The sequence below is a fragment of the Fukomys damarensis genome, unplaced genomic scaffold (genome assembly GCF_012274545.1).
Source record: "Fukomys damarensis isolate Sample0158 unplaced genomic scaffold, DMR_v1.0_HiC HiC_scaffold_28, whole genome shotgun sequence".
In the NCBI taxonomy this organism is placed as follows: domain Eukaryota; kingdom Metazoa; phylum Chordata; class Mammalia; order Rodentia; family Bathyergidae; genus Fukomys; species Fukomys damarensis.
The window spans coordinates 24,539,905-24,557,467 of record NW_022900940.1 but is presented as its reverse complement, the minus strand read 5'-3'; the positions used below and the strand labels follow the sequence as shown (position 1 = coordinate 24,557,467).

The window sequence follows — 17,563 nt, the reverse complement described above, 5'->3', positions numbered from 1 at the left end:
TGAAGATGTTTCAAGGCATTTCAGTGTATAATGGTGTAGAGGTTTTTTTTTTTTTTTTTTTTTTTTTTTCTCAGAGTAAATGGTGTTGTTTCTGACTTGCTTTCTAGTGGGATCTTCCTTTGTGTTTATATTTTTATCATTCTAAGGTAGGCTGTCTGGCTGCTCTGTTGTTTTGTGCTGTATCCTGGCTTACTCTTAGGGGTCACAGCCAATGGATGCAAAAGAAGATACTGAAGAAATTACTATGTTCTCATTTTAATTTTATAAGTGAAAAATAGCAAGGAAATTATCAGTATTGTTCTTTCACTTACCTTCTTTCCCCACATAAAGTAGAGAACTAGTCTTTTAAAGATGCATGAGGCATTTGGCTGTAATAGGCAATGAGGGGCCCAGATGCCACCAGCCTTGCAAGCTGCTGCACACCACTTTCTGCTCAAGTCCCCCCTCCCTCCCTGCAATGCTGCCTGTCCACTCTGAGCTCAGAAGGACATGGAATGCTGTGGCGCCTAAACAGAAGGTGGAGGAATTTATGGAAAGGCCATTCTTAAACATCTTTAACTGTGAGCCTTGAGGACAATTTCAGCCGAACGTATAATTCTTAGCCAAAGTGTTCACTTACTCTCTTTAGAAATCGCATTTGACTCACAGCTGGATCGCCTTTGAATGAAGTTGGGTGTAACACCACACCATCTGTGCTTCAAGTAGGCTTTTATGACAGTCATTCTGAAGAGGGAGAGCAATACAAATGTGAAATTTAGTGTGCAGTTACACTTTGAGAGTAAGTCTCCTTTGGCCTGCTATAGATGCCATTGCAAGTTGGAAGTGGGAGTTCTGGTTTTATCTTTCCTTTCCCTTCACGTGTACACACACACACACACACACACACACACACACACACACACCAGTCCCAAAGTTGGTAAATAGCAGTATGAAGAGAATCTAAAGAGTCAGTAGCAACACAGACATATAAATAAGCTATTGAAAATGAGAAGACTTTCAGTGAAATTCCAAAGGATTGTCACATGGAGGTTCAGTCAAATCTCAGAGGTCTCGGAATATGTTCGCTGCAACTGCCCTAATGGAAACAAAACCTGAACCCTCTGACAATGCTGCTGTTTGTAAAACTCAACTGATGCATGTGTGCGTATGTGTGTTTTTTTCTATAAAGTCGCATGGTTGGTAGTGCAGTAAAAATAGCAAAATGTTAAACTACCACTCAGCTTTAAAGCATTTCAGGAAAGCACTGACTGGATCTGTCAGTGGAATGAGTGCCTTTGGAGAATGACCTAATTATCACAGAGCTCGTTCCCTCTCACTGCTCCACTTCCTACTAATTGCAGGACTGCTGGCCTCCTCCCCCTGACAAGGCAGAAAAACAAGGACAGGGGTGTGTGGAGAAAACAGTGACATTCAGTTTTAATTCACTTGAACCTGCTGCCCAGCAGTTGAGACTGGTGGGCTTACAGCCACTTGGGCCGAGTTTCTGATGGTAGCAATTGCTGGGGTTCTGCTAGGATTTTAGCAGTTACTCAAAAGCGCTATTAGTCAGGCCTGAACTAATTTCCCTCCCCTTCCCTCACCAGATGTAGATACAGAGGTCCTTATTCTAAGACTTGATTATTTGTCATTAAGGAAAGCAAATTGAAGCCAAATTGAGGCTGCTTTTATTCCTTAGTAAAAGCATCATCATCATTTAGAAGCAGCCTCGTATTTCAGTGTGTTTTCTTCTGATGGTGATGTAGTATCTGGTGTCATGCAAAACTCAGGAACTCAATGTTTATTTCCAGACTGGGAGTGTATTTCCATCTTGCTTGAGACATTTTTACCCTAACTTTGATTTTTAATGAGTGAAAACATATATATGAAAGTCATATAACTTGGTGAAATACTTCAGATGCGGTAGCTTGTCTTTTATTTGTAATTTTGTTCATGGAGTCTTTGCTCCTCTTTTGGATCAATGCCACTGGTGCAGATGTTTTGTACCAAGGGGCTGTTCTCTCCTTGCCAACATTATAACGCTTCAGAAATGCTCTCTTCTCAAAGTTCAGCCATACGTTCCCTGATTCAGAGAAAGCTCAGGGTGTTCCAAGGCCTCCCGGAAATGTCTTGTTTGGATAGGAGTCCATCCCTGGAGATGTGCTTCTTGATTTTGTAATATCCTGTGTAATGTGTGGGGTGGAAAGAAAGGGAAGAAGCCAGAGAGAAAAGTCTTACTAAAGTAAAGTGTGGGAGGCCAGGTGCGAAGTATGGGGCTGCTTTGCTGAGTAAGTGTGGCTGACCCAGAGTTAAGACTGCGTAACATTTACATTATTCTTTCTAGTCCGAAAGTATTAATAGACATTTTGTCATTTACTCACCATGGTGGTCCACAAGGTAAATTAGCATCTTTTAAAAATGTTTCCAATTCATTTTGACAAATAGTTATCAAGCACAGGCTATGAGTTAAGTACACTCCTCTTAACTGGGTGATACAAAGAAATAACACCTGTTAACCAAGGGCACTTTTAATTTTTTTTTCAGCTATTATACGTGAAGGAGCAGCATTGTCATATATGTCCTACATCTTCCTACCTCTCTGCCTTCTAGAAAATATTTTATGCCTTTCCGTAACCTTAATCTTTTATTAGCTGCTTTATCTTTCCTACAAACATTAGAAAATGCAAAGACCAAAGCAAAATAATGCAAAGAACATTATCTGTCCTATAGTACGTAGCCATTAAATACTTGCTGAATGACTGAAATGAGTTCTCAGTTCTCAGTAGACCTTTACTGCAACTCTACACTGGAATGAAATAGGGAATAAGCAGATATACACAGGCCTCCCACCCCACAAACAGACATTTGAAAGTAAAGAAATACAAAAACCTCCACAGAATTTATATTCCCTGCTTGCTAAATCTATCCTAATTCTTCTTTCCAGTCAAGGTAGGCCTGGAAATGCTCTCTATTGCCTCATCTTTCTCTTACTTTTCATCCTCTCAGGTGCCATCTATCCCCACCACTTTCCTAAAGAAAATCTTGACAAAGGCATCACTTCCTCAACAGGATGGGCAGTCACTCCCATGCTCCCCCTGCCCAGGCTCTCTGTTGCATCTGACACAGAATTTTTCTTCCTACTTGGAAGCATTTCTCACCTTGGCTTTGAGATGTCCTATCTCCTGTCTCTCTTCCCTCCCTCCCTCCCTCCTCTCTCTCTTACACTTTCTCTCTCTCTCTTTCTGATTTTTCTTCTACCTTCTTTTCTGATTCACTTTTTCATGTGACAACTAAATACTAAAGTGTCTCAATCTCCCTTTTCATACTATACTAGGAAGTTTTGTCTATTGCTATCTCTGTAAATAACGTTTTATGTTGTTGCTCCTCTGATCTATATTTTAAATTGCATCCCCTTTTCTGAGTACCAGCCTAACATATATAGCTCCTTCTTGACATTTCTACTTCTATGTCTCGCAAGCTTTTCTGACTCAATATGTCTCAAATCAATATTTTAATTTTCCTCCTCTCCAACAAAACAAAACACAAAACAACAACACCAAAAGTAGATGACCAATTGTTATCTTTACTGCCCTTTCTCCCAGCCTAATCAGTCTATCACCAAGATCTATTAATTCCTCCTCCAAAATATAACTCAAACCATGTATTTTACCAATCAATTTTATTGCCAACTGCCATTCTCTAAATTGCTTCAATAGCCCCTAAGTCATTTCTCTTACTCTGCTCTTGCTGCCCTCAAAAATTCAATCTTCAGCTAGGTTTTATTTTAAAAATGCAGATCATTTCTTTGCCCCTGCTTTCATAAAACTGTTAATAATCAATAATTGGATTCTCTATTACATGCTTTCCCTTTCTTTCCAAGAACACATGCCATATTTAACCATAGAGTTATTTGCATAATTATTTGCTACTTCTCCCAACACAGGTACAAGTTGCATAAGGGTGGGAATTGAGAGTATTTTTTTGAACACTCAATGAACTGTGTTACGTACAGTACCTATATTTTCTTTTTAATTGTTGTTTGGTACTGGGGACCTTGGGCTTGCAAGGCTGGAGCCGTGCTGCTGAGCTAAATCCCTGGCCCCAAACTTAATATGTTATTTTAGTAATGAATAAACATTTCATTATTGAATGAGCCTGTAAATAAAAGAGGAAGATTGACCAAAGTATGAGGTGAAAGGTGATTCCCATCCAAACATCATTTGAAGAGTTCCATAGTTAATTTAGTCACCCCTTAACAAATATGTGGAGTCAGTGAGCTAGATTTGATCCTTTCTTGAAACTGTTTTAGTTCAGGTCCTGTTTTTAAGTCCAAGGAATTTTGAAGAATTAGAACCTCTCCTGGGTGGGCTTCAGAGGTTACTAGAATAGTTTACAAAGTGAGATTATAAAACAGTCCAAGGTATGTTGATTTGAAAGACCCTGTGTAGGCTTGGCTTCAAATAGTGGGTCTGCCAGTTAAGTGGATTGTAATCTTTGTCCCATGCCAACTCTCCAGTGCCTCAGTGTCTTCATGTGTGTAATGGACATGAGACCAATACTCCGTAAAGCTCTTATGACTTCACTACATGTCAGTGGATGGGTCCACCACTCAGCACAGCTGCTGCCACATGGAAGATGATGTCTACATTTTACTTTTTCTCCTTTTCCCCCTTACTGCACTTCTTGACTTGTGCTACTTTTCCCTTCTCCTTTTATTTTTTCTCATTCATCTTGGTGGGTGGCAATATTTGTATTACGCACATAGTTTGGATTTTGTAGAAAGAGAAGAATTAGCAGTACTTACAGAACAGACTTCCTTTTGGATTAGAAATACAAACTTCACAGCTTCTCTGCCCAGCTTTTCAAGAGCATTTTATGGTACACCGCTGTGTAACAAGTTCATTTTAGGATAACATGCTGGGAGGGAGAAAAAGAAGACAGGATTCGAGGGGAGAAAATTAAAAAGTTAATTAAAAGAAACAACTTGGTAATTGAATTTCGTTGCAGTCCTCTTTGTTTATTGGGATGGGGGGTCACAGTGCAAGGTTAGGAGGTATGCTTCGGTGGAGCACCCCAAAACTTCTAAAGGAGACAAGTATGAAAGTACAGAGCAAAACCTTGCCTAACAGATGGGGAAATCTGTAGGATACATATGGCAGGCTTTTTAGGAGAACTGGACAAGGCTGCCCTCATATTCATTCATTCCTGGGGATTTACATTTTTAAGTATTCTTGGCAGCTGACAGCACTGTCAGGCTAAGCCCTGGCTGAATATCAGCTCGCTTAAGGGCGTGCAAACTTCCCTTCTCAATGACTCTGCCTTACCACCTTTGGCCTCATTATGTATACACACTCACACAACACACAAACACAAATGCATGATAAGAATAATTCCTGAGCCCCTCAGATGGTATTCTAGTATTAATTAGTTAGATCTTTTTTTTTTAAAGCTTGGATATTTATGTATTTAATTATACTTTGTCACAGGTCATTGAAGAGTTGCAACTGTTTATTAAAATGTTATCATTGAAAAAGTCAAGGTCCAATAATGAAGAATCACGGGCCATTGAATCATGATAGTGCACACCTGTAATCCCAGCACTGTGGGAGCTGAGGAAGGAAGATTGCAAGTTCAAGCCCAGCCTGGACAATGTAGTGATTTAGCAAAGCCCTGTCTCCTAGTTTAAAAAATAAATAAATAAAAAGGGGCCAAGGCTGTAACTCAGTGCTGGGCCCTGGGTATAATCCCTGGTACAGGAAAGCAAAGCATCGATTTAATAATCAAGGAGATTTTGGTTCACACCCATCTCACCCACAACCTTTATGTATCTGTGCAATCAATCTATATTTCCGAGTGCTGATGGTGTGGCAGATATTACTACAGTTGCTGTTGATGACCATATGCAGATTCTTATTATGGCTCTTATTAATTTGGGTTTGGACAATTAATATTAGAGATAGACTCATGTCTACCCTCTAAAGCACTCTGTAGAAAATGAGTTATATTTGTATCTAGAGGTATCTTCCAAAAGGTGAAGGACTACTGATTTGAGAACCTTCATCTTCAATCAGGTTCTGTTCAGAAGAGATGAATGCAAGTCTGACTACAAACATGAATTCATCAGTGTGATGGAGATGAGCTGCCTGTGAGCACTAATGAGGGGTTCTGTATTTTCACAGGTTATGGTTTTGTAGATTTTGACAGTCCTGCAGCTGCACAAAAAGCAGTAGCATCTCTCAAAGCAAATGGCGTACAGGCACAGATGGCCAAGGTAAGACTTCGTGTGTGTGTGTGTGTGTGCGCGCGCATGTGTGTGTGTGTATTTCTCATTTGCTATGAGGTGACTCTTAAGTAGAGTTTGTAACAATTTGCGTTGCATTTATTTTGTCAGAAAAATTAACTCTACAACTGATTTGCCGTACAATAATTTGGCTGATTTATTTCATTTCATATTTTCTGTGTGTGTGTTATTATTAATGTGTGTATATTTGTATCTATTTGTTATGGTAGTTGCATTACTGATTTAAGGATATCCTAAAATACGAGAGAAAGGAGATAAGTTTGTATGTGTGTAGGACTTGCACTGGTAAATAGGGTTTGGGAGCAGTACAACTGTCGGCAATTTGTCTTTGGTTAATTATGATAAACATTGTTTTTGTTTTTATGTTGGAGAGAACTGAATGTTGAATGATGGAACTGTCTGACCTGTGCAGGGAAATTAGTTTATTAGAGCATTCTTTGTTTCGCTAGCATTGCACTTTGGCCGAAACAGGTGAATATTTCCTAGATAATAATTTCTTGGATATTAAAATGTTTCAATATATATTATCGGTATGTAGAAGATATCTGGAAATGGCTATCTGAAAGTATAATGTATTTCATATCTAAAAAATAAAATATTGTATAAAATTAGTATGCGAACTTGAGTTATAAGAATTTTCACATATGATGAAATAATATATAAATTACCTACATGATATTGTAATATCAATTTTCTGCTTTAATGTGATTCTTTACTTAGTGTGATGTAACATTTGTCTGCTAATTACCAAGAATCTCTCTGTTCTATTTTTGCAACTTCCTATAAATCTACAATAATTTTTAAAATAAAAGCTAAAATAATATATAATATCTGAATATTTGGAAGATACGTATATTAACATAGTAGTCATTTTGGGTTTTTTCACACACAACCAAAATTTCAACATGCTCTTTCTAATTTATTTTACTGAACATTTTAATCTCCATATTGTCCAGATTGTTGGAATCCTGATCTACTACATTTATGAGATATTCATGAGTTCAATTGATCTTAGCTATCCCCGTAAAGCTGAGTACTTTGGCAATGGAGCAATCACATACTCAGTCCTCTGACTTTTGTTGTGGTTACTAATAATTTCTGCTACATATTTCTGATTTGAAGCTCAGATTCTAGAGGTAGGACACATGGTTCTCTCATCTGCAGTTGTTGTCTAACAAGCTGTTGTAGACCATATCTGCTAATCTAGTGTTTCAAGTCTTTTCCCTTATGGATTACTTTTCTCTTATAGAATGAGTGTCCATTGTGATATTTCAATTACTATTCAAGGCAATATAAATTAGAATTTGAATTCTTTCTGCCATGTAATATATTCATCATCAGGATTATGCCCGGATGCTTTGAATTTGGTCATGAACTAAGATTGATGAAGTTGGTATGTTTAATTAATAAGGAAATTACATACATGCCTTGGTTTAAAGGTTACTTGGTAAAAAGAGTCAATAGTAACTTCAATAGCAATTTTCTGTACCCAGAATATAAGTGATAAAATGTAGCTGTTATATACTTGAATTTGAATGAAAAGCAGTACCTATTGACAAAAAAATGAGTATAAAATTGTTTCAGAAAAAAATTGTTGTTGGAATATTTTTCTATTCTATTAGTAAAATCCTGAATTCTATAAATTGCTAAAAATAATGAATACAGTCTGTACTATTTCTATTACTTCAAATCTTCTCAGAATAGATGCATATAATAGTATATATGCATATTTAAGTTGTTGAGTAGGAACAAGTAAATAAATTTGACATGGATTCATAAGTACTGTGGTGCCACTGTGAATACTTTTCCTGTTTCCTGGGATTCTGGTACATGAGGAATATTTGTCTCCATCTCTTTTCCGTGTTCACATGCTAATCACTGACATCTCACATAGTCAAGTAACTCTCAGAGGGGAAGTATTAAAGAGCTTTTAAAATAATTATTTATTCTAGCCAGAATTTTTGCCCCTTGCAGTAAGAGGATTCCAAATCAGAGTATTTAAAGTCACTTACTTCCAGAGTCATTCATAGATTTTTCACCATCTGTGCTGTCAGTAAAAGGAATTCTTTTCTTTCACAAAGTTGGGATTGAAAACCTAGAACTTTAGATTCACATCTAACTAGAAATTTTTCAGCAATAAGTGGCTGCAATTCAGCTACCCAGAAGAAAAAAAAAATAACCTCCCTTTGGCAATGAAATGGAACAATCTTGACCACCTGTATTAGCAGATTTCTCACTGAGCTATTGGATTTCATGGCACTTTTTTCTTTGTCCTAGTGATAATTGTTATTTATTATAATATAAACCTGCAGTCTGCAGGGTGTGTGAAACTTGCACTATATTTTTGGTCATTTGAGTGTCTACTGAATATCCTCCTATATCTTCATTCTTATCAGTACCTTACTATACAGATTGCGGTGTCACATTTTAAAGACCCCAGGATTTTAAAATAAAAATGTGACAAATAACCTAGGTTCCCAATAGCAGCCTGGAGCTAATATGAAAGTCTTCATGTGAATTGTTTTATTTAGCAAACCCATTCCAATATGTGCACATGAGAATTCCAATCGGTGTGTCAACTAAAAGAAATTTAGTAACAGATTATCTGGGAAGTAGTAATTGATTATTAGTAAATAACCATTAACAGAAGCTAAAATTTTCTGTATAATTGCTGTTTTGCCAGAAATGGGATTTGGGGATCAAAAGATAGGCTTTTCTCTGAATAACAGATTAACAATATTTTAGTAACCATAGTAATTAAGAAAATAGGGCTTGAATCTTGATGCTGGTAACACCTGGATGTGTCACCTTGGTAAGTTATTTAAATATCTTTGAAATCTTCTAGTAGTAACACTGTACTTGGGTTATAGAATGGCTGTAAGATTTGTTTTAAATGCCCGACTAATTTGGCAACTTTCCTAGCTTGTAGGAAGAAGTCAGTTGGTGTTAATTATTTAATAAATGTTATTATGTATTGAATTCAAATTTGCTACTACACCTTTTTAAAATCCTCATGTATCCTTAAATGTTATGATATTACAAAATAATTTATTGAAAGTAACAAAACACACCATTAGTCAGTAAACACTTTTATTGCTTACTTTGTACCCATTATATTGGATATTAAAGAGTGGACTTAGAGTAAAACCTCTTTTTATTCTGAATTTTCAACATTATTCCATTATCCATTATTGCTACAATTGTAAACTAGTAATTTTGGCTAGTTATCATTTTTGCTGACCTCAAGATACACAGAAAAAGTTATTGGCCAGGGAATATGTATTTCCAATAGCATGAAAAGAAGAGCATAAATGAAATTCAGGTAACAATAGCTTAATTTACAAGTGTTTATTTTCCTCATGTACAAAGAAGACCAGGGATAGCCAAAGTAGAGCAGACGCTTTGGGGTACCATCAGGATCAAGCTTCTCTGGCATCCTTTACCTCTGGCTTTCACAGTGTACATCTGTATGATGATTTCTAAAGATACACCCCCTGTATGCACGGTTAATCCAGAAAAATGAGAAAAGGGCAAATGAATGAAAGAACATTATGGCTAATTTTGTCCTTGCAAATGGGAGACTAACTTCACTGGTACACAAGTAGAATAAATCAAAGTAGTCATAAGGTTTTTTTTTTTTTTATAAAATCTTATTTTAATACAAGTCACATTAAGTGATCACGTCCTTTTGGATCAGGTATCCAAGGGGATTTTAAGTACTTTTACAGGAATAACAAAATGCATCATCTCTGCCATGACAGAGAGAAGAAGATTCAAACCAGAGGAAAATAATTCTCTCCTGTAAGTCGATGAACTTGATAGGTTGCTTGGGGGGAAAACAGCCAAAATGATCAGATTCTTTCACTTATTATCTGAGGATATGAAAGATGAACTTCATTGACTATGAGAAAGGAAACATTTTCAATGCAAACATACCCAATTAATTTACAAAAGATATCATCTCATTTGGGCCCTACAAGTTATATTTCAGTGGGAGAATTTTAGCTAATTAAGGAGAAGCCTAGTCAATAGACTATTCAAAAAAGACTAAGAATACAGCTAGTAGCCTCAGGATCTGACTGGTTGCCTACCAACATCAATCTTAGGAATGCACAGGTATGTATTAGATTTTTGTCATCTAGGCTCCTGTAGTCTAAGAAAGCATTCATAGTCTTTGATTGTATGATTTCTAGGTATAGAAGATTACACTGACTACTTGACATCCCTGAATCACTATAATGAAGGGGAAACTATTGCTAAAGCCCTCGAGCATCAGGCTTCTCAAGAGTTTTCACAAGCAAAGGAGAGTGAGATGTTCAAGGGTAACTTTTAGGCAGGCAGTTCGGGAGATATTGCTTGTAGGAGTGATGGGAAATTCACTTGATTAGTATTTTATAATGGTGGGAGTGCTGTCTGGAGAGCCTAATATTCACAGAATAATGTCCAGGTAAATTTTTTAATTGGTCAATAAGATCAAGGCTAAGAGAAGCTTTTATATAATGTCATTCGCTTGTATCCCCAATTTTTCCCTGGAGAAAAAGTGCTAGGAACTGGAGTTGAAGCAGTAAATTGCCATTCCTCTATATTCTTATCACATGTTTTTGAACATGTATACCTACTGTACACCAGCATTGTTTTACATGCTGAAGACAAAGCACTGAATCAAGCCAATGAGGATAGGCAGAAAACAAACATACAACAAAAGAACATAGTATATGCTGTGCAGTCAGAATTAGTTTGGAGACAATTGAAACTGGTTTGGCTTACAAAACAGAAGATGGAGATGGTGGTTTTAACTTAAACAAATATATTTTAGCTAGGGTGATCAGTAAAGGCTTCCCTCGTGTTATGACATTTGAACTGGTAACTAAAAGAAACGAGAGAAGCGGACTGTGCATTTATTTATTTTAGAGATATTTATGGATGATTCCCATAGTAATTTAAATTGGAGAAAGTTTTGTGAGATAACATGTTTAAGTTTCATTATTTGTATCATACATCTCTGCTTTGATAATAGAAGAGTTGCATAGAAAACCACCACTCAGTACCCCTGTATTTTTTATGGAAGCTTTCTGGTTTGAAGTCATCCTAATCTTGCAACTTTTGAAAGATTTCTCTTGTACAAAGCAAATTCTCTTTGAGTCACTAAGTATTTCTCCCAGCAATGAATTGCTTCAAATCATATTGTTCAGTTACACCAATGTTTATAAAGATGCAACTAGACACCCTGTGCCACTACTGTGAAATTCACTTTAAACAACTGTGATTCCAAAGAATAGCAGTCCAGTGCTGCTTTTAATCCAGTTCATTACTCTTGGATGACTGATACAATGTAGTGAAAACTTCTATCTCATTTCCTAAAGTAATAGTTGTATGTCTATACTACGTGCTCATGTGGCATGCAAACAAACCGGCACTAAGCATTATTTTCCTCATGGTTAAAATATTTCAAGTTTTTAGTGAAAGAAATACTTAATGGTTGGTCTTTTACTTGTCTATAAAATATGTGTGAATGTCTGCTTTGTTGGCTATGTCAACTTGGCTTTTTTTTTTTTTTTTTTCCTGATCCAAATGTTGAATGCAGGGAGTCAAAACCCAATATTGAAACTGTCAGGGCTGATTTTAATCCTATTCATTAATTATTTGAAGTTTTTGAAGCAGAATCCTCTGAAGTTCAATATTTGTATTAGCTTTTACCAAATAATTTGCATAATCTGCTTTGGGCGATGCCCTGCATTTTGCAAGGTCTCTACTGTGTCCTCTTGAGGGAAATGATATGTGTATGTGTGCTAGTTAGTAGAATTACCTAGCATTGAAAATGAGTAACAATTTTTTTAAAATGTCTTTGTGTCCTATGTTGAGGTCTCTAGCACTTGGCTAAGGACTTTCTTACTAAAGGATATATATGGAGTAGAAATTCTTTTCAACTTTCAAGAAATATCAGCATTTTCATCCCTTCCTCTTTGAGGGGAATGTGTCCACGGGCTTATTTCAATCAATAACTCATTTCTTGATGTACTGTTTAAAAATCCAATAATAAGCAATCTTCACTTGTGGCTATAATAATTTGTGGTAAAGTTTAGAAAGAATAGATCTTTTCTCGGGTGACCATTACAGTAGACTGTGGGGTCCTAATTAAGATCATTGTTTTCTCCTATATAGATACTGATCCTGTTAAAAAAGACAAAAAAGTGTATCAGAATAAGGAAACTGTAGCTTGAATTACTGGCAGTATTTTGTTAGGAAAATAAGCCTTACATTTGGGAAGGAAATGAGGGTGTTAACACCAAATGCCAAAACTTGATTTATCAGTCTATTTATAGAAATTGTTACGGAGCGATGGGCCTCTTTACCAAAGGATAAGGTTCTGTCTTATTTTAGATTGAAAAAGAAATAGTACGTGTGCTCTCAGCTGAAGGTAAAGCTCAAGAGCAGGGGAGGGAGCAACAAGTCAGACCTGCAGATTTCCTTGCCCTCAAATGCTCCAGTCAGGCGAGTTATTAATTCTCTAATTTGGGAGTATGAACTGAGTGGACACATGAGAGAAAGGATGCAAGGCTCTGTTGAACTAATATCCTTTCATATAAAAATACAATAAAAAAAGACAAACCTCTCTGGCACAGCTCCTCTCTTGCTTCCTGCATCTTATTTTTGCAGTGTCTCCTGAAAAGAATGATTGGATTAATGAAAATGTTAGAATTTTATATTATTTCCATAGTTTGCCACCCTGTTATCTGCTTGTTGCCCTGGCTTGCGGTCCACTTTGTGTCTCCTGCTCATGTACTCAGTGACTCTCTTCAAGTCTTGAGCTGCATTTATTTTTTAAAAAGGCCAAGGCAGCAGACAAGAAGATATAGGTGATAAAAGAAATCGCTTCCGGAGTAACTTCTCAGCGCTGATGACCAGGTTAACTGTGTTCGTAGCTATTGTCCTATTTAATTCTTGCTGGGATTCTGTGAGAGAGGCATTATTTCAGATTTATGGATGAAGAAATAAGGGTGTCCCCAGTTCATTAAGGATATAAATATTTTTTTGAGGTTTTTTTTTTCAGCTTTAATTGAGTTTATTGGTACATTTTAGGGAGCTAAAGGTGTAGGGAAGGTGGGATGGGTAGGGGAAGAGTAAAAAGGGAAAAGAAAAAAATGTGAGAGAATGAAAAGATGAAAATAAAGTGTTTATAGATGGGGGGAGGGCAGAGGTAAGGGGAAAAATGATATAAATATTAATGCATTTGTTTCCACAGCTTTAGTATTTCCAAGGAAATCATAAGGTTGCTAATTTTGTTCTCTAATCTCTTCACTGGTACCTGCTATTGAATTTCTAAAGTGAAAAAACAGACTGAACAAAATTGTCAATGCAATATGTTTCACAATCTATACTCCTGATTTGCACAGTATGAAATTAGTTAATCTTTGTTGATTGAGTACATAAATGAACAAATGAACAGCCAGTGTTGGTTATATTTTAATGGTTGTCAACACTGATAAATAGTTGTGACTTTAACTTTTGAACAGAACTTTTCCTTAACTCTCTGTCCTAACTACTTATCCATTTATCTATGCCAGCATAATTCCTGATCCCACAATATAACGATTCAGTACAGTCATTCCAAGTATTGGCTGGGGGAGGGGAAGCTGACACCTGACGGACTTCTTTTTGTTTTTTTCTTTTGAGAAATAATATTTCAGGAATGTGATAATGAAGACCATTGATTTTTTCATTTTATAAATTTTAAATAAATTGGATATATGGAATACTTCACAACTACACAGAAGGATAAATTTAAGTCATTTGTGTAAAAATAGAGGCACCTGAGACCACGATGTTTTCCCTTGCTTTTTTTTTCAGCTTTAATTGAGTTTATTGGTACATTTTAGGGATACAGTACAGTTACATTCATTGTTAGGATCTTGTACTTCTACATGGCAAGTCTTGATTCTCATTTTTTCCCCTTACCCCTGCCCTCCCTTCATCCCCTCCTCCCCTCCCCATCTACAAGCACTTTATTTTCATCGATGTTAAGTGAAATAAGTCAGACATGTAAGGTTAAATATCCTATGCTTTCTCATATATGAGAAATCCAAAATGTAAATAAAAAGCAAAGCGAAAGATAACAGGCAGTGAGTAGACAGGCTTTTTGGAAATGCGAAGGGTATTTGAGGTTGAAGGAAATGGAAAGGAGGGGAGAGGAAGAGGAAGTTAAAAGCATCGAGGTGTGATACGTGTACCCACCAGTACCCTACAATGAATGTATTCGTTATGTATCACAGTCATAGGCGAATAAGATTTTAAAGGAAAATAAAAATAAAATATTACATATACACTTACACATATACATCTACAAATTAAAGCTATTTATCATAAATAGGCATGATTTTTCCATGTACTTACAGAACTACAAAAAAAGTTTGGCAGTTCTACCGTCTATCTGCCTTTTGCTTCAAAATGTAGAAATACACAAATACACAATTTTGCATTTGAATATGCTGTATTTTCAACCACTTCACTTAAGAAATATAAGTATGAAATTGTCTAATAATCATCTCAAAATATAAATATTAAAGGCAAATATATGCTGATTCCATAGGATAGAAATATATATTACTTCTTTGAAATTATAAAGCTGGGGGAACTCCTATTATAGTATTTCCATTTAAAATAGATGTTTAGTATCAAATGAAAAATATTACATGGAAAGGTTCAAAACTTGTCAAAAATTTTCCATATCAACTCATTTAACCTGCAAGAGGAACCATCAGAAGTTATTCCAGCTGTGTGCAGTGGTGTGGACCTATAATTTCAGCTACTTGACAGGGTGAAGACTTCAAGTTCAAGGCCACTCTGGGCAACCTAGTGAGACCCCTATCTCAACAAATAAAGACTAAATATTTCAGAAGCACTCCAATTGTTTATGCAATATGCCAAGGTGAGGTGGCAAAGACTTCTTTGTGTGTGAGCTAAAAGGAAAGGAAATGTTTATTTTAATAAAATACTGAAACTTTCCCCAAAGCATTGTAAAAACAGACTGCCTATCTATTTTACTGTTTACTGCACTCTAGAAATAATTTCTAAGTGTCAACAGTGTTGTACCTTTGTCCATTACATTGAACAAGGTGCTAAGTAAAAGACTGAATATGAAAGATAATTATGCACTGGTCACTTAATTCTTTAACTCAGACTCAGTCTTTTTTCTAGTCATGCCCCTTTTTATTTATATCTTGAGGTCCTCCAACAAAAGCAAGGAGAGACTATGGTAATGTTCTTTACAGGTGAATATAAGCCCTGGAGTCTTGAGGATAGTGAAGAAGAGGGAGCAGTGTTTGTTCCGCACCTTGTTGATTTTGATTAGCCAAAGAGCGACTCTCACAGCAATGAAAGAAGGGAACGACAAATGTCATCCATTTGTACACATTCTGTTACGTTGAGATCTAACATGTCCCTCAAGATTCTCGTGTGTGGATGGTGATTGGACATGGGGTTGACCTTCCACCTTGCCGTTTCTCCAACTGAGCCTGCCAGCAACGGACTGAAACTTCTGATAAGTGTGAGCCCAAATAAACCTCTCCTTTTAGTTGTGACTACAAACATATCCTGAGCTTGAAGTAAATCTCTTAATGCTTTGTGAGAGTCCTAGTAATTCATTCTGTTTCATATTCGTGTTGGCTGGGAACAGCTTAGCTCCCGAAGATTTAATAGTTTTGTCAGTGTAGTTGCGTTGTATATTAGCATATTGTTACATTGTTTTTCACACCTTTCCTTTCACTTGAACTTTCTAGCCTTTTCCCATATATATTTAACCAAAAAAAGTTATCTCTAGGGAGTGTTGTTTTATTTCAGGTGGAGAAAATGTCCATCGACTAAGGTCTAAAATATTTGATGTTGGCAATCAAGTGTTTGACCTCGGCCTTTCTGGGACACAGGAAATCAACTCATGGCTGATTATGTCCAGGAATTTAGTAACTCGTGCATATGGTAGATGCTGTGATCTGCGCCAAATAATTTTGTTAGCTGATGGCTGGAGCTCTCCTAGGGATTGTCAGCATAGTGGAATAGTAGAGCTTTATTAATTGGACTATGTGCTGATCCTCGTGGTTCTTTAGCTGAACGATTTAACCATGGTACACAATACAATTATACATACAGAAAGCAAAGTGTTATAAACATGGACAATCTATACTTTCAAAAGACTTTTAAATTTTAACATTATTATGTATTTTTGTAGTTTTCTTCTAATATCTTAATTTAGAATTTTGTAAGGTGCATTATGAATATCATGAGAAAAAGATATTAAATACAATGCCACTTTTTTAAATATCCCCATTCTATCTCTCAAATTTGTAAATGTTCACACTGATTATTTATAACTCATTGCTTTTCATGTATTGATTACCTATAGAGCACTAGGACCAGCTAATGCTATGTACTTTTAAGTACTGTTTCCCTTCTTTCATCCTTCTCCTCCTTGGTGGTTATCTTTCCTGTACCCTTTAGATTCCTCTTTAGGTGTCAGTACCTCAGAGGAACCTTCTCAACACCCAAGGCTGGTTACACTTCCTTTTTAAATGTTTTGCATAGAATTTATGTTCACTGTTAGTAATTTAAACTCTGTTTAGAGACTATTTTTTTCTTGTGGCAAAACAAAACTGTATTTTAACAAAAGTTTATAGAACCAACCAGTAATGGAAAAACAAAAATGCTCTTACAATTTGGGAACTGCTCGGCTGTTGGAAAGATTGATAAGGATTTCTTTTTTAATAAAGGTATAAAAATCTAGACCAGGAGGGGGAGGAACTTTCTATGAAACGCCAGATAGTTAACGGTTTTGACTTGGTGAGCAATAACTTTTTGTCACAACTACTCAGTCACCACAGCATGCCTTCTGAACCATCCACGGTGCCTTTCCAGAAGGTAGCAAGAAATAATACCTTATGAAAGAAAGAATCATGTGCTGCAGTTATTAGGATATAAGTTTACAAGTGAAGAAATTAAAGCACAAAGCCTTTAACTGATTTATTGAAACTCATACAGCCAGATGAATGTTAAAATCCCATGTCATGTCTAATTTCAAAGTGACTACTGCACTGAGAGATATTTTAATTGAGACAATGAAAGAACTGTAAAATTTAATTTTCTTTTTATATGAAACTGTATCATGTTCAACATACGATATTCCTCTGTACAAATTTTTAGGGCACAGATTCTCGAAGAGAGACATTTTGTCTCTGTCTTGGGAATATTTGGCACTGTCTGAAGATATCTTTCTTTTTTTTTTTTTTTTTTTTTTTT

At 36.1% G+C, this 17,563-nt stretch overlaps 1 protein-coding gene across 7 annotated transcripts in view; it reads left to right on the top strand.

Annotated features, from left to right (window-relative positions):
* Rbms3 (RNA binding motif single stranded interacting protein 3) overlaps nucleotides 1-17,563 on the top strand; it is a 1,373,556-nt gene that overhangs the window by 978,137 nt on the left and 377,856 nt on the right. For all 7 annotated transcript variants that reach the window (XM_010638264.3, XM_033757090.1, XM_033757089.1 and 4 more), the window contains one exon: nucleotides 6,156-6,247. In XM_010638264.3, the coding sequence (XP_010636566.2) occupies nucleotides 6,156-6,247 (92 nt within the window). The remainder of the gene's footprint in view (nucleotides 1-6,155; nucleotides 6,248-17,563) is intronic.